The 17,945-nt window shown below is 38.4% G+C and overlaps 1 protein-coding gene across 1 annotated transcript in view; it reads right to left on the reverse strand.

Annotated features, from left to right (window-relative positions):
* The window catches only part of LOC311079590 (neural-cadherin), a 263,223-nt gene that overhangs the window by 5,878 nt on the left and 239,400 nt on the right, over nucleotides 1-17,945 (reverse strand). Inside the window, exons 30-31 of the mRNA XM_084109162.1 lie at nucleotides 5,551-5,731; nucleotides 3,528-3,772 (exon numbers count right to left, since the gene is read on the reverse strand). Of these exons, the coding sequence (XP_083965288.1) occupies nucleotides 3,528-3,772; nucleotides 5,551-5,731 (426 nt within the window). The remainder of the gene's footprint in view (nucleotides 1-3,527; nucleotides 3,773-5,550; nucleotides 5,732-17,945) is intronic.

Genomic DNA, 17,945 nt, shown 5'->3' on the forward strand with positions numbered 1-17,945 from the left:
TCTTATTAGAGTATTAGTAGACTGTATGCTTAATATCTACTAACGCTTTGATGGTCACCAAAGTCCCTTATAAAGTCTTTGTGGTCCTCCAACAGACATACTGACTAAGTTACATAGTAACTTTGCAACTACTGTACATCAACTCATTCTACTAACCTGAACCCCAACAGTCTACTAATACTCTAATGAGAGTTAGTTGACATGTAGTTGCAAAGTTACTTATAGTTAGTAGAATGTCTAAAGTTGACCATCAAAATAAAGTGTAACCGTAATTTGTAATAAAGATCGCACCGACATATAATAATCAGCGCCACTTTGACAAAATGGGTTGTAAATGTTCCGTCATGCTCTATTTTTATATGTCAGTAAAAACAGAAAAAGAGTGTGTACTAAGAGTGTAACGCTTAGTATCTTTCTATCTGATCACACCTGACTGAGACACATTAGTATGAAGTAGCAAATGCTAAACTAAAGAATATACAGATCCGTATCCAAAAACAAAACACATTATACTAAAACCTCACCTTCACACTCACAATTCAGGCCCATATGTCAGTAACCAATCTCAAGAAAAAAAGCAGACACTCTCCACCTTCAAATGCTTCAAATCAGTATGACCATATGACACTGACATTTACCACTATCCTCACATGGACTAATCTACACACACATATAAAGATAATAATAAAGGTTACATACTATCGCACACTGTTTCATTTTATTTCCCACTTTCATCCATCACACACACGCATGCATGCACACGCACAGCACTCAGTTTTGCAGCTCACCACTGCTTGGTTTCAAATGCCCTGGAGCCTCAACAGAAGATCAAATAATAAAAAAATCCAGCATGTTTGCACTGACATGACTGTTGACCCATGATGTAGGCAAACCCAGACCCAGATACACACACAGTCACCACACTGGTAGCAAAACCTGAACCTAACTGTCCCCATGAAAACAACCAATAAACACCAATTAATTCTATATTAATGAACATGCTTTGTGTCACCGTAGAAGTAAAGACAGAAAATACAGTATCATTAGCTCAACATAAAAACAAAAGAAGCTGAGGAGAAGTTTTGATGTATATGTGTAAAACAAATGTAAATGTGTTTTCTCCATTATCTCTAAACTTGGGGAAAAAACAGATCACTGCTGTTCATCTGCATCTTAAACTGTTCATCTTCAAAAGTTCTGTTTCATTTAATTTAAAAGTCAGAATGCCATAAATCCCTGCACAACACATCAATTCAAAAGGTGAATTAATTAGTCTATGTTTTTAGTTAGACTTAAATATACTGGACTGTAATTTCAAATATAAAATGTAAAACACAACGCAAGGTCACAGCAATCAATTTGCTGTGAGTAATTTTATGGTTCTGAGATAATTTGGGTTAATAAATTGCACTCAGTATTTAAGACATGACACTTCACATAGATTAAAACATGACAGTTGGATTCAAGTGGCTAATTGAACAAATGGCTTGCATTATGACTTTTCTTTAAACTGTGGTTAAAATACTAATGAGACATTTTCCCTTTTCCCTCCAATGTAAATGTAGTCTCACATAAAGTCCATGCTCTAACATGCCAGATCTGTGCTTTTAAACACCCAAACTGACAAGTGCAATGCAAATTATAGACACTTTATCACAGAACATTCTGTCATGAAATGGCTAATGATTGGGAAAATGAATATGTGATAACACATGTGGAAGGACAGTCTAGTAGTTTAGTTGAAGTCCTGAGATCCAAATGTAGGTATAAAAATTACTTATGGGGCATATTTTTTATCTCAGAGCAGATATCACCAAAAATGCATGGAAAATGAAGATGGAGATACTGACACTTTACCGAGAGTCTCTCAACTGAAATAAACTTTTTCACAAAAACATTAAAAAAGGATCCCATGAGAGTCACAAAGAGTGATAGATTGTCAAAGAGCACTATAAACCATAATCATTCAAGTCCATCTTTTGATGTTATGATGGGTGGTTATTCCCGCAGGTGAGCATCTACACTGAGTGAATGTCAAATCTGCATATCAGCTTCGCTGTAGAAAGACACTTGACAATCCAGGTGTAATAGAGGGCAAATGATGCCTCTCCACATTGGTGAATCACAAGTACAAATAGCAATTTGTTTATAAAAAAAAAAAAATATATATATATATATACACACACTGTATATAAAATATATTATTATGGTTCTATAAAAAAAGAGCATGATGTATACTCTATAAATGACTTTTTCAGTCTTCTGAGGTAATTGTGTACTTGGTCTCTCAAAAGTAGCATTCAGAAGAACAATTCAAAATCCCTCTCCTCCTGTTCAGAGCCATCTCACCACATTATTATCTGTTCCTGGGGTTTAACGGATGGACCTTTTCCCCTCTTTGCTGTAGTGATATGTTAGTCTGCAGGGGGGCTGTTTTCAGCAGGGAAGAACGAGTCCTGTCTGGTTAGGTGGAGGCGTAGTGTAGCACGGTGCGCTAAACCTATTAACCGCCTTAAATGAAGAAAAAATATCTTCTTAACGCTACGCCGAAGCCTTTCATATAGCAGAGAGCACTCGAACCACATTTATTGCCGCTCGTATCTATTTGGAATCGTTCCAAACCGACAGAATGGAATGCAGAAAAACAATGAAGAAGAAAAAACACAGAGGAAGGAGGGGATACAAAAAAAAATACTGGCTACTTAAATTCAGTTGAGGACGGTCAGGACCATTGAAATTCTGCCCAAAACCCTAATGCATTGATCTCAATTTCCCGCCCGGCTTAGGTAAACAGCACAGTTTGTGCCTACAAATCAAGAAATTAACACTTTAAAAAGCAACTGGAGCTGAGAATGAATAAGGTCATGTCAAATCTATAATGGAATGAAACTGCGAGAGGAGGAAAAAGATTGTTTAGTTCCCTTTGGCCTCGAGCATATCAGTGCAGGCAGATGAGGACGGAGGAACGAAGGGAGTAAATACGAGTTTCAGCAGTCATGATCATTGATTATGTAGACTGTGTTCTTTACCGCTGTCAGACAATGCGAGAAAAAATGATACACATGGGAACACGAAACCTCGGCATATATAGGAAATACATATATATGTATGCCAAACTCTTAACAGCTACAACATGGGCAAGGCAAGAATATTGAAATGCCAACCACCAAAATAAGTTTTAAAAATACATGAGGTTCAGCAGAGGAGGAAGAGCACAGTTAATATTTATGTGACAAACACCAGGCTGATGCATTAATTTAAGGCTCCTACTGAAACTAATATTTCGCAATAAACCAACAACTGGCGTGTTGACTGCGAGAGACATGATTAAAATTGTAAAATGCACCAAAATTTATTTTATAAATTGACAGCGGTTGTACTTAATGCAACAACTCATTTATCAATGTAGCAACACCACTTAAGTACTTGTATTATGATAATTAATATTATTACCCATATTGCTGGCTGTAACGACATGAGGGTGAGTGAATGATGAGATTTGAAGAGTACATGCTGAAGATAGGTACCTAGCAGGGCCATAAAGCAGATGCATATGGCGAAAAGGGAGCTGAAACTGAGACCCACGTCGTCTCGGTAGATGGCCAGCGTCACCTCGCAGTGCCGGCCACGGTAGCCCTCTGGACAGTGGCATGTGAATTTGGAGGGCGACTGTGCCACACACGTGCCCCTGTGACATGGGCGGCTGGCACAGAGCGTGTACACGCAGAATTTGCCAGTGGAGTTTGCCTTGACCATGTGACCTGGGGGACACCTGCGATTGGAGGAGACAAAAAGGGTTGATACATTAATCAAATGGTAATATATTAACGTGTATGTAAAAAAAGGACTGACGGGTTCAGTGTTTTAATGCTAAAATATAAACTACGTCCAACAGATTCAGTAAATAATTCATGACAGTTAATTCAAAAATGAACATTTGTGAGTAAATAATGGTATCCTGTACTGTCGACACCTTTTTCCATTAAGTCGCTCAGGTTTGCAACAACAAGAGAGTAAATGATGACAGAATTTTACATAATAGGTTAACTGTCACTTTAATTAAAGTGTACATTTCTTCAATACGGAAAAACATATTTAGAAACCATATTAAACTATTTTGTTTGGCGCTACAAGACAAATTCAGTAACATTGGTCAATAAAAAAGGAAAGCTTTTTTGGTACATCTAAAAACGGTACAACAACGTTTGTGAATGTGAAACCGCTCACAGTGAACTGGTACGTTTAAAACCCTGTGTGAATAAAACAAGCTTGGGATCACATGTTGCATTTTTCTTTGTCCAGGAAATCAGTGTAGAACCGATGGATCGCTGAAAGAATATGTGATAAAAAATCTTAACATACTCTAAAAATCTCAATGTGACCGGCACAGATCAGATAAGATAAGATAAGAACAAGAACAGGAAAACCTGTCAGCAAGTCAGAGGCAAAATCAACATGCAATCAAAGACACAATCGACTACACAGCAGCTGCACAGATCTCACAGCAAGAGAGGACAGTGGACAGGTCTGGGGTGAAGAGCGGCCCACAGATTTCATACATGTACCCGCCCTCGACTGAGGTATGTTTACACATAACCCCAGGGCCAAAGTGCATACGGCCAAGCCCCCCTACTGTGTGTGTTTGTGTGTCCTACACTGAGCAGGTTAGAGAGGATTTTTATTAACATGGAATCTGTTTACTATGTCTTCATCAACTTTATTTTAATTCAGGGTTATTAAAGTTAAAATAGTTAGATAAAATAGTTTTTTTCCAAATATAATTTCAGCTAGTTGCTAAAGAAACGTCTAATTTTCATTGTTTTTATCTGTATTTAACTATACTGAATGAACTAAATCTAAAACAAACATTACTTAAAATGATATTGACATTTTTTTGAAAACGACAAAAACACAACAAAATTATTAAAACTTTAACTACCATTCAAATATAAAATTAAAAACTAATTAAAAAAACATTAATAAAAACAATAATACTATTTCAATGATAGTAAAAATAACACTGTTTTTTCTTATTCATTTTACTCATTTCCAAATGTATTTAGATTTTATTGTTTGACCCTTGTACTAGTTGACTTGTAGTTTTAAACTATGAATCCATCATAAAAAATATGAATATTACATATAGGTTAAAACTATGCTAAACAGAGTAATGCAAAGAAATCACTTCAATATTTATCATGTGAAAATGTATTAAATTTCCCTGTTCCTCAGTTTTGACATAATTTCTACACAGTAAAAAATGATATGATCAATATGATTTTACATTGCTTTAACTCATAATAAGTTAAGCAATTTTATACTTTTGTAATAAGTTATACAAGATTCACTTTTCAACTTTTCACAGATTCAACTTTTCATTTTTCAAGTCAGTTTAATGTAATTTAAGTTTATATGACTTAAACATTAAGTTAATTGTACTTAAAAATTTAAGGCAGCAACTTTTTTTTTTTTTATATACTTTTTTTACAGTCTACTATGGCTAACAATTTTCCCCAATAGGAGGAGACCCGTATATGAGTATCTGTTTACCTGCATTCATGGATTCTCCACAGGTCCACACAGGTAAAGGGGGGGCTGCATTGGTTTTTCCGGCAGGAGTCGGAGGAACAACCCAGAGACACACCCTGAGAGCTGCCCACAGACACTCCCTCTCTGGCCTGACCGTCCAGAGGAATAAACCGCCCATTGAGCCTCAGGTCCCGCATACAGCCTGTGCCAATGAGGAAAAACAAAACAAAGTGTAAATCCTCCTCTTACACCTACAAAACACACACTTGCTTCTTCAAAACAAGCACACATAGACAAACTGAGCTCAACATGATCCACTCATATTCTGAGCTTTTAAGAAAAGTGCTTTTAGAGTCCATTTAATAAACACACAAAGTGTGTGCCTGAGGCTAACCATCACGGCTGTATGTGTGCTGTGCGCATGGGACTATTCCCTCCCTCTTCTCTTTCATGTCACATATCATTGTCTCCCTTCCCTACCGCTGTCTGTTTCATGCTAGCTGTGCGTCTCCTCTACACTGAAGGTGCATTTGAGGCTATTATGAATTAATCCTTCCTATTAATGTTTCATGAGTCAATACAACAGTGTGTAATCATGACAGATAGAGGAACAGCAGTATGAATTGGCTGATAAAGCTGTACAGATTCGTCTGTGTGATGTACACATGTGCTGGCTAAGTTCTTTCTCTGACTGAAGTTAAATTGGATTAGCAGTAAAATGGCAGTCTACTTTACAGCTCTCTGATGTAACTCAGTGATTGGATTTCTGGCCATGGGATGCAGTATTTTTGTTAGCTCAAAATGTCATTCTACAGTGTTTATTGGAGTTGTCCACAGCTCTCCATGTACTTTGACATATTGACTCCATTTCATTTTTTTGTGACCAATTCATCTATTGCGACCAACTCTGGACAGACAAGATGGGAATGGGAATGAACAATCAGGGGACTGTATTTGGTGCTGCCTTTTTTGTCAGCAATGTGTTCCTTTAAGCTCATATTATGTTGGGTTTAATTTAGCTTGTGTTAATGTTATTAAACAGGCTATTGTTACCAGGATCCGAAATAGGCAATTTTAATCTTCCTCAGTGCCCCCGGAGACTTCTAAAATACCTTCAAGGGCACATGATGAAGTGCCTCTGGTAGGGAATTACTGATCTAGAATATATAATAACTTTAGTAGTTTTAGTAAGAATCAATTTCTTAGTTAAATGCTGCTTTTGCAAAAAAAATTCCTGACAGATTTATTAACAACAATTGTTACAGAACATATAGTCTCGCGTAGCCAGACCTTCAGACTGACGGCTGAAGGTCTGGAATTCATAGCAGCTTTCTTTGGCCAAGGCCCGCCCATAAGGCCGTTTGACCGACATGTCAAACAACCAATTACAGTTCGTTTCGTTCAGCGTCACGTTTCGGGGCGTGGAAATGTCCCCACAACAACAGACCGGCGTGCAACAAGTCAGTCAGCATAGAAAATCAAAGAAGGAGAAGAAAACAAGCAGTAAGTCATTGATCTGTTCGTGCACGTATAACAACAATGGCGTCTGCATTACCACATCTGGTCGGCCAGGCTTGGAAAATAATACTCTTCCCAAATCCCGTCGGCAAACAGGCTAAAATATCTCTTTTTGTCTCCACTAAGTGCCTCAAACAAAACTCCTGGACATCTCTTAAAGAGTCTATGCCGTGAACCTCGCATACTTTTGAGAATCCTACGTTTAGCTGATATTGATAAATGCTCATTGTCACTCATGTAAACACAACAGTTTTTCTTCCGCAATCACACGTCTGCGCTTTGTTTCCCGGCGGACCGAAAATAAACGCGACACTCGCGCCCCCCGGAAATCCGATAAAATTCAACCAATCAGATGACGACTTCGACATTCCTGAAGTGTTTCCAGTTAAGTGTACCATATGCATCAGACGTTTAGCCAACGTTCCGTGGGCGTGACGTCTGAGGCTGAGACTACAGAACATAAGACAATCCACTTGAACTTTTACCAAACTAGCCTAATTATAGTAAATGCACTATTGTACACTACTGTTCAAAAGATTGGGGTCTGTAAGAGTTTTAAGTCTGTTCTGCAGTTATTTTATGAAAACTACAGTAAGAACTGTACTATTATTACAATTTAAAATAGGCTGTTAAATATATAGTAAACTTTAATTTATTCCTGTGATCAAAGCTGAATTTTCAGCATCATTACTCCAGTCTTCAGTGTCACATGATCCTTCAGAAATCATTCTAATATGATGATTTAATGCTCAATAAATATTTCTTATTATTATCAATGTTGAAAACGGTTTAATATTTTTGTGGAAACCATGATACATTTTATACAGAATTATTTGATGAACAAAGTTGAAAGAACAGTATATATGAAATAGATTTTTTTTAACAATGTAAAACCCTTGACTGTCACTTTTGATCAATTTAATGCATCGATCCTTGCTGAATAAAAAGATTAATTTCATTTAAAAATCTTACTGATGTCAACATTTTGAACCGTTGCATAAACTTTTAGTTATTGTGAAATTGTAGATGTTCTCTGTCATCTAATAAGCATTGTTCAGGGCTTCGTTTCCCAAACGCACTGTAACCCTATGAGCAAATTCAGTGAACCACCAGCAGTGAACACTCTCAGTGATTGATTGGTTTCAGAAGACTTGGATAAATAGTTCTATCCCTACACAATTATTCGCTAACATTCGCTTATTTTTTCACCTAGAAGCTTATTTTACACACTGAATTTCATGCCAAATTCATAAAATTACTGGTAAAAAAAACACATTTGGATTAATATTTTTATGTGATAAATTTTTATCCTTTTCGAAAATATCGATACTTCAGGATCGATCTGCCCACCCATAATGAACATGGCGGACTGTGTACAGCTAACTTAAGGGAGGAGCTTAGCTAATGGGGCCGATTTCATCGCTAGCTGTTGGCGGGGCTTATACCTATGTGACATCACAACTGAATGCATTCCTGAGCGGCTCATTTTGAGACACTGTTTCTGATTTGTGGGGAAAATAACAAACAGAGTGGATGGACTTTTACCATAATAGGATGGTTGTGTACACACGACATAGCAGACACATAATTATGTTCAAAAACAATATAAAAGTGAATTTTGCATAATAGGTCCCCTTTAAACAAATACTAGATGTTAGCTAACTGCATGATTTATCTTATCTTAGAACTGGACATTACTGCCATATGGACATTACTTTGACACAGTCACCTCTGATAACAGATCACTCTTAATTGTAATGTAGAAACATGCATTTTCTGTAAAGCAGCTTAAAAGGGGTGGTATAATGCCATTTTCACAAGATGTAAAATAAGTATTTGATGTCCTAAGAGTGTGTATGTGAAGTTTTAGCTCAAAATACCCCACAGATATTTTTATATAGCATGTTAAAGTTGTCACTTTTTGAGGGTGAACAAAAACGCACAGTTTTTGTGTCTGTTCCTTTAAATGCAAATGAGCTTCTGCTCCCGGCACAGGGGGCGGAGCTACAACAACTTGTGTCCTTTTACCTCACACAGACATGCACTGGAAATTTCAAAAGCTTTTAGCCTTTTATGTTCAAACCGGAGTCAGACAATAATGGAGAGACTCAAGAAGAAGGGACAACATGTAGAATGCAACAGGACATTTCTGAATGGTTAGTTGATGAATTTATATTGCTGATGTGGAGTTAACTATCTTCTAGTCATTGATTAGCATATTCTGTCTTGATAATCTATAAATCGCGTTCCGGGGGCGGGGTTTATGTAAATTTTAGGGTTAGTGATGTCACTAACCTGGGAGGAATGTGGTGTAGTCCCTACCAGCCGTTTGTTGTAGTCCTTAAAAAGCAATTTCTTTAAAAGAAAATATCTCCCTTTGCTTTGAACTTTGAGCGTCATAACTTTGCAGAAGCTGTTTATGCTCAAACAGCAACATTACACACTAACTAAAGTTAGAAAAGTGAAATCATATTCAACCACCCCTTTAAAATTATATGTATTGTGAAAAGTGCAATACTAAGGTGAAATGAAAATGATCCAGAATAAACCCAATGCATCTCCTGTCCTTCTCCATCATAACCATATCCAGAGATTTACCAGTACCTACATTACAAAACATTACAATGTGAATTATAGCACATTCAAGCTACAACCCCAAATCAGAAAAAGTTGGGACACTGTACAAATTGTGAGTAAAAAAGGAATGGAATAATTTACAAATCTCATAAACTTATATTTTATTCACAATAGAATATAGATAACATATCAAATGTTGAAAGTGAGACATTTTGAAATGTCATGCCAAATATTGGCTCATTTTGGATTTCATGAGAGCTACACATTCCAAAAAAGTTGGGACAGGTAGCAATACGAGGCCGGAAAAGTTAAATGTACATATAAGGAACAGCTGGAGGACCAATTTGCAACTTATTAGGTCAATTGGCAACATGATTGGGTATAAAAAGAGCCTCTCAGAGTGGCAGTGTCTCTCAGAAGTCAAGATGGCAGAGGATCACCAATTATCCCAATGCTGCGGCGAAAAATAGTGGAGCAATATCAGAAAGGAGTTTCTCAGAGAAAAATTGCAAAGAGTTTGAAGTTATCATCATCTACAGTGCATAATATCATCCAAAGATTCAGAGAATCTGGAACAATCTCTTTGCGTAAATGTCAAGGCCGGAAAACCCTACTGGATGCCTGTGAACTTCGGGTCCTTAGATGGCACTGCGTCACATACAGGAATGCTACTGTAATGGAAATCACAACATGGGCTCAGGAATACTTCCAGAAAACATTGTCGGTGAACACAATCCACCGTGCCATTCGCCGTTGCCGGCTAAAACTCTATGGGTCAAAAAAGAAGCCATATCTAAACAGGATCCAGAAGCGCAGGCATTTTCTCTGGGCCAAGGCTCATTTAAAATGGACTGTGGCAAAGTGGAAAACTGTTCTGTGGTCAGACGAATCAAAATTTGAAGTTATTTTTGGAAAACTGGGACCATGTCATCCGGACTAAAGAGGACAAGGACAACCCAAGTTGTTATCAGCGCTCAGTTCAGAAGCCTGCATCTCTGATGGTATGGGGTTGCATGAGTGCGTGTGGCATGGGCTGCTTACACATCTGGAAAGGCACCATCAATGCTGAAAGGTATATCCAAGTTCTAGAACAACATATGCTCCCATCCAGATGTCGTCTCTTTAAGGGAAGACCTTGCATTTTCCAACATGACAATGCCAGACCACATACTGCATCGATTACAATATCATGGCTGCGTCGAAGAAGGATCCGGGTACTGAAATGGCCAGCCTGCAGTCCAGATCTTTCACCCATAGAAATATTTGGTGCATCATAAAGAGGAAGATGCGGCAAAGAAGACCTAAGACAGTTGAGCAACTAGAAGCCTGTATTAGACAAGAATGGGACAACATTCCTATTCCTAAACTTGAGCAACTTGTCTCCTCAGTCCCCAGACGTTTGCAGACTGTTATAAAAAGAAGAGGGGATGCCACACAGTGGTAAACATGGCCTTGTCCCAACTTTTTTGAGATGTGTTGATGCCATGAAATTTAAAATGATACATTTTCTCAGTTTAAACATTTGATATGTCATCTATGTTGTATTCTGAATAAAATATTGAAATTTGAAACTTCCACATCATTGTATTCTGTTTTTATTCACAATTTGTACAGTGTCCCAACTTTTTCTGATTTGGGGTTGTATACAAAGCTGTTAAAAAAATCGGGGGTTAGTAATCTTTTTTTTTAAATTATTGTTATTTTAAAGAAATTTATACTTTAATTTAGGATACATTAAATTGAGCAAAAGTGCTACTAAATAAATGTATAATTAGAGATGCAGCGATAACGATATCAGTATCAGTACTGGGCCCGATACCACGCTCATGTACTATAAATACCAACAACCGTGTTCAGTACAGTGCATGTGACAAAGAAAAACAGACAACAGAGCAAACAGAGAGCAGAATGGATATATCAGAGAAGGATGTCTATGAAGTAAATGTATCAAATTAATAGAATGTTAAACAAATTAAATATTTACACCTATATAGCTGGTGTGTGCGAGCTGATAAATGAAACGCACGGAGGAGATTGAGCACGCAGCGGCACAGAAACGTTAGCTTGTCGAGCGCACGTCCCTTTTGCACAGACATCGCTGGGAAGTTTGTAGTTTGGTCGGATATGGCAATAGCAAAGAAAGTAAAATGAGGAGCATATTACTAACGCTATCTCACGGTAAAGAGAGAGAGCGCGCATACTTCTGTTGCATGCTCATAAATGCTGATCGATTAATTAAAACTAAATAATATGTGCAAGTAATAACATGAACTGTTACAAATAAGTTTTCTTTGCGCAAATACCTGAAGCGCACATCCAAAAAGCTGCTTCTCAGACAGCATATTGCAAATTGCCTATTGATTCGAGTTCTCTTTCATGTCTTGTGCTTGAAAGGAAAAATTCACACAAAATTATGCCAAAATGCCTGCATAGGCAGGTATCCTTGTGAAACATACAGACCCTTTCCAAAAAATGTGAATATCATGGAAAAGATTATTTATTTCCATAATTCCATTCAAAACGTTAAACTTCCATAGATTATAGATTCAGGGCCCACAACTTAAACGATTTCAAATATTTAGTTGTTTATTTGTACATAATTTGGGCTTCCAGCTCATAAAACCCACGGAAACAGGATTTCAAAAAATTTGAATATTACATGAAATCACACAGTAATTACACAGTGATACCATGGTCATTGAACCAGGTTTTGGTTCTTTTGGCAGTGTGGGCAGGTGCAAATCAAGTCTGTAGTCAGTTATGTCTTAAGTGAACGTAAACAGTTGAAAAGAAAGCGCGTGTAACAGTACAGTAGAACCGTGCAGCTCTTAAATTGACAGCAGCCTAATAAACCTACTGCTGTCTTTGTCCTCAATGTTAATCAAACAACAAAAGACAAGAGGAAATCACTCACTGCTCTTGACTGGTTGAGCCCTGCTGGAGCAGCTCTAAATATTCACTGTGCTATTAAATTCAAGATAAAATATGATAGAGCAATAATATGAACAGTGTTCCTACAATACATTTTAACAGGCATAATTAGGCATGAAAATAACTGAAGGAAATGTCTATGGGATTCATATTCTTTTGGTTTCTCTGCTCAATATTTTTAAAAATTAAAAATGCAATGAAAATACAGGTATCGGTACTGTATCGGCAAGTACTAAAACTAAAAGTATCGTATCAGACTCGTTCTGGAAAAAGTGGTATTGGTGCATCCCTATTTATAATGTTACTAAAGATATCTATTTCAAATAAATGCTGTTTCCGCACAAATACTAAGCAGCACAACTATTTTTAACACTGATGATAATAATAAGAAATGTTTCTTGAGCAGCAAATCAGCATATTAGAATGATTTCTGAAGGATCATGTGACACTGAAGACTGGAGTAATGATGCTGATCACAGGAATAAATTATATTTTGAAGTATATTCAAATAGATATGAGCTGTTTTAAATTGTTAATTTAATATAAGTTCATATAAGAGACTTCTTTCAAAAATATATTTAAAAAAAAATCTTACCTAGATTTTTTAGTAGCACATCTAGCACATCAGTAGCTGAGCAGGAAGATGTGCTACTTCCTGCTCAGCTACTGTTCGGACGCTCTTGCTTACTGCTCCGCGCTTTGCTCTATCGCTTTTACATTTTATCTCCTATATTTTTATATTTTATTTCCTTTTATCACCTAATTTTAACTTCAGCAAACTGCACAGTGCTCAGACAACAAAGTTTGGATTACTACAAAAACGCAGAATTCTTTTACCCGACCAGCTTACATTCCGGGAAAGGAAAACACAACTGCCTACATTCATACGGATAAGAGAGAAAATGCCTCTTCAGGTTCAAGAATCTACTTGCTGCACTAACTGCCACAGACTTTTACAAAGGATTGCAGTTCTCGAAACAAAGTTACTTACGGGACCACCAAACCAGACAGAGCACACAACAGAGCTTCGTCATGGACACCCTCAGCATACCGGTGAGTCCCATGAAACTAGTGCTCCTCGACAGGTAGAGAAACAAGCCGATTGACTTACTAATCGATGGCACAAACAGGGAGCGAGACCCAAAGGCACTCGAGACATCAGATTGTCTCGAGCAACACATATTGCCGCAGTAGCATCCTCTACCCCAGATACAGCTCTGACAAGGATTGCAAACACTGGTCTCCTACCACCGCCTATACATCTTGAGAACAGATTTGAAGTACTAATGAATGTAAATGAGGAATCCCCAAACGTGATGAATGTGATCGAACACAGACTGAATGGGCCAGTAGCTAACACTGATGCTAACTGGCGCTCAAGGTCGAGCAGACAGCGGCACTCAGCTCAGAGCACAGCCGAGCCCAGGACTCTGATAGTGGGGGACTCCACAATCAGAAACATTAGCGGCAGGGATACAACTACGTGCTGCCTTCCACAAGCAACAACTTCTGATGTAAACAGGGAACTTCAGAACATTCTGATGAAACATAAGACTGCAAATCGACTCATCATACATGTGGGGAAGAATGATATTCATAAAGAGCAGTCAGAACTCCTTAAGAAGGATTTCAATGAACTTTTTGAAACACTTAAAAGACTGAAAGTTCAAACATTCATCAGTGGACCACTCCCAGCAAGAGGAACAAACAGGTTTTCACGGTTGCTTGGGCTTAATACATGGCTGCAAAAAACCTGCAATATAAACGGAGTAAACTTCATTGACAATTTCAATCTTTTCTGGAGTCAGAGACAACTTTTTCATCGGGATGGCCATCACCCAAACAAACTTGGTTCAAGAGTGTTAAAGGACAATTTCTACTTCTCCCTCATACATCCTTCTGCAGTTTGTGCCAATCCACTCAATCTGAACGGCACACACACACCTGGACACAGTATGAATGACCACGGGACTTCACTTCAGCAGCAAAATGGACATGCGGTTGACATATCACACAAGGACAATGATAACACCACTCCGCCACAACAACCTCTGCTCACGGACACAATCTCAGCTGAGCCCTGCCCACAGAGAGACTTATCAGAACTGCTTGAAGATTCAGCACCCAAGGACAACTTCCTGGAAAACAGCCAGGGAAGCCAGGACAGCATATCACAACCTCCTATAACACCAGAGCAACAGCCCCTTTCACTAGACACGCTATCCCTCTCTCCAGCATCGCCACTACTGTGCTTCTCACAGAAAATGGAAGAACTGGTGCATGCTGGAACCAGACTATCCCACTCTTTTGCTGCAAGCCCCCAGATACCAACCAAAAAATGACAGGCACCATTACCACCAAAGCCTGCGGGCCCAGCTCGCCCTCCCCCTCCTGTGAGAGCTCTTCGGCCTCTGCCACAACGCCAGGGCCCACACCCTCCTCCATCTACTCGAGGTGAACCAAAAACAACTGATACCAGCTCTCAGTGATGTGTTTTGGGTCCCCGCTCTGATAACAGTAACTTTCTCAAATGTTTACAGAACAAGCGGGAACCCAGTGTGCCTGTATCTTTCTCTATTGCTGTTTTATTACAAGATAGACAATCTAAGGCCTTCAGTAGCCGTGCAGCAAACCTAACTAATCTGGTGCCTATTACACGTCAAAGTAAGATTGATGTGGGGACAAAAAGTAAGACTGTTAAGTTAGCACTTTTAAACATTCGTTCACTTAAAAATAAATCACTTCTAGTCAACGATTTAATAACCACAAACAACCTGGATTTTATGCTTCTAAATGAAACCTGGCTAGAAGCCAGCTGCAGTGCAACAATCCTCAATGAAGCAGCCCCTCCAAACTTTACTTTTATGAGTGTCTGCAGAGCTGTTAAGAGAGGTGGGGGTCTAGCTGCTCTTTTTAAAGATATCTATCAATGTAAGCAAATATCATTTGGGAATTACCCTTCTTTCGAATATCTGGGTATTGTGTTGAAAGGTGCTCCACGCATTTTACTTATCATTATTTACAGGCCTCCAAAATACTCTCCAGCCTTCGCTGAGGACTTTACAGAACTGTTATCAACAATTACCTCAGAGTTTGACTGTTTTGCCATTGTAGGAGATTTTAACATTCACATAGATAGTGCAGAGAACAATATGGCAAAAGAAATCAAAACTGTTTTAAAAACTTTTGATCTGACTCAGCATATACATGGATCCACACACAATCGTGGACACACTCTAGATTTACTTATCAGTAAGGGTCTAAACATTTCATTAATTGTTATTAAGGATGTAGCACTGTCTGATCATTTCTGTATTTTCTTTGATATATTGATCTCTCCTGCCACTGAAGCTAGATCTGTGTCTGTCAAGAAGAGATGCTTAAATGAGAACACTAGTGTACTATTTATGAAGGCTATATCCTTAACACCAAGCATATCTGCAGACTCTGTTGATTTTCTCCTTGATTCTTTTAACTCAAAAGTTAAAGGTATAATTGATGATATTGCTCCTGTGAAAGTCAGGAAGAAGAGTGGCAGACAAAAAGCACCTTGGAGAAACTCAACAGCAGTGCAAAATATGAAAAGACAATGCAGAAAAGCAGAGCGCATGTGGCGGAAGACTAAACTTGTAGTCCATTATAACATCTACAAAGACAGCCTTCATGCTTTCAATATGGAACTAGGCAAAGCTAGACAGACTTTCTTCTCAAATATGATAAACAGCAATTTAAACAACACACGCACTCTTTTTGCTACTGTAGAGAGACTGACAAACCCTCCAAGCCAGATTCCCAGTGAAATGCTCTCAGAGAACAAGTGCAGTGAGTTTGCTTCTTTCTTCTCTGAGAAAATCAATAATATCAGAAAGGTGATCAGCACATCCTTGAGTTGCACTGAGGTCAGACAGATCAAACCACCTGAGAAATTAGTTACTATGTCTGATTTCAAAGAAATTGATGGCAAAATTTTGGAAGAAACTGTACAGCACCTTAAAACATCAACATGCGCTCTTGACACACTTCCCACATCATTTTTCAAAAGTGTGTTAAACAGTTTAGAAGCAGATCTTCTAGAAGTGGTAAATGTCTCACTTCACTCTGGGAGTTTTCCAAACTCCCTGAAAACTGCAGTTGTCAAGCCCCTCCTGAAAAAGAGCAATCTGGATAAGACCATATTAAGCAACTATAGGCCGATCTCAAATCTTCCTTTCATAGGCAAGATCATTGAAAAAGTTGTCTTCAATCAGCTGAACAAATTCTTGAGCTTGAATGGATCCTTTGACAATTTTCAGTCTGGTTTCCGACCGCACCACAGCACAGAGACAGCGCTCATAAAGATAATAAACGATATTCGCTTAAATACTGATTCAGGCAAATTATCAGTGCTGGTATTACTTGACCTTAGTGCTGCATTTGACACTGTCGATCATAACATACTTCTTGACAGGCTGGAAAACTGGGTGGGGCTTTCTGGGATAGTCCTAAAATGGTTCAGGTCATACTTAGATGGGAGAGGTTATTATGTGAGTATAGGAGATCATAAGTCTGAGTGGACATCCATGACATGCGGAGTCCCTCAAGGCTCGATTCTTGCGCCACTCCTGTTCAACCTGTATATGCTCCCAATGAGCCAAATAATGAGAAAGAACCAAATTGCTTACCACAGCTATGCAGACGACACACAGCTCTACTTAGCCCTATCGCCTAACGATTACAGCCCAATTGACTCCCTGTGCCAATGCATTGACGAAGTCAACAGTTGGATGTGTCAAAACTTTCTTCAGTTAAACAAAGACAAAACTGAAGTCATTGCGTTCGGAAACAAAGATGAAGTTCTCAAGGTGAACGCATACCTTCACTCTAGGGGTCAAACAACTAAAAATCAAGTCAGGAATCTCGGTGTGTCACTAGAGTCAGACCTTAGTTTCAGTAGTCATGTCAAAGCAATAACTAAATCAGCATACTATCATCTGAAAAATATTGCAAGAATTAGATGCTTTGTTTCCAGACAAGACTTAGAGAAACTTGTGCATGCTTTCATCACCAGCAGGGTGGATTATTGTAATGGACTCCTCACTGGCCTTCCCAAAAAGACCATAAGACAGTTGCAGCTCATACAGAACGCTGCTGCCAGGATTCTGAGCAGAACCAGAAAATATGAACACATCACACCAGTCCTCAGGTCTTTACACTGGCTCCCAGTTAAATTTAGGATTGATTTTAAAGTATTACTACTGGTATTTAAATCATTCAATGGCCTAGGACCTCAATACATTGCAGATATGCTCACTGAATATAAACCCAACAGATCACTCAGATCATTAGGATCATATCAGCTAGAGATACCAAGGGTTCACTCTAAGCATGGCGAGTCTGCTTTTAGCTATTAT

Source organism: Abramis brama (assembly GCF_963993115.1).
Source record: "Abramis brama genome assembly, chromosome: 3".
In the NCBI taxonomy this organism is placed as follows: Eukaryota; Metazoa; Chordata; class Actinopteri; order Cypriniformes; family Leuciscidae; genus Abramis; species Abramis brama.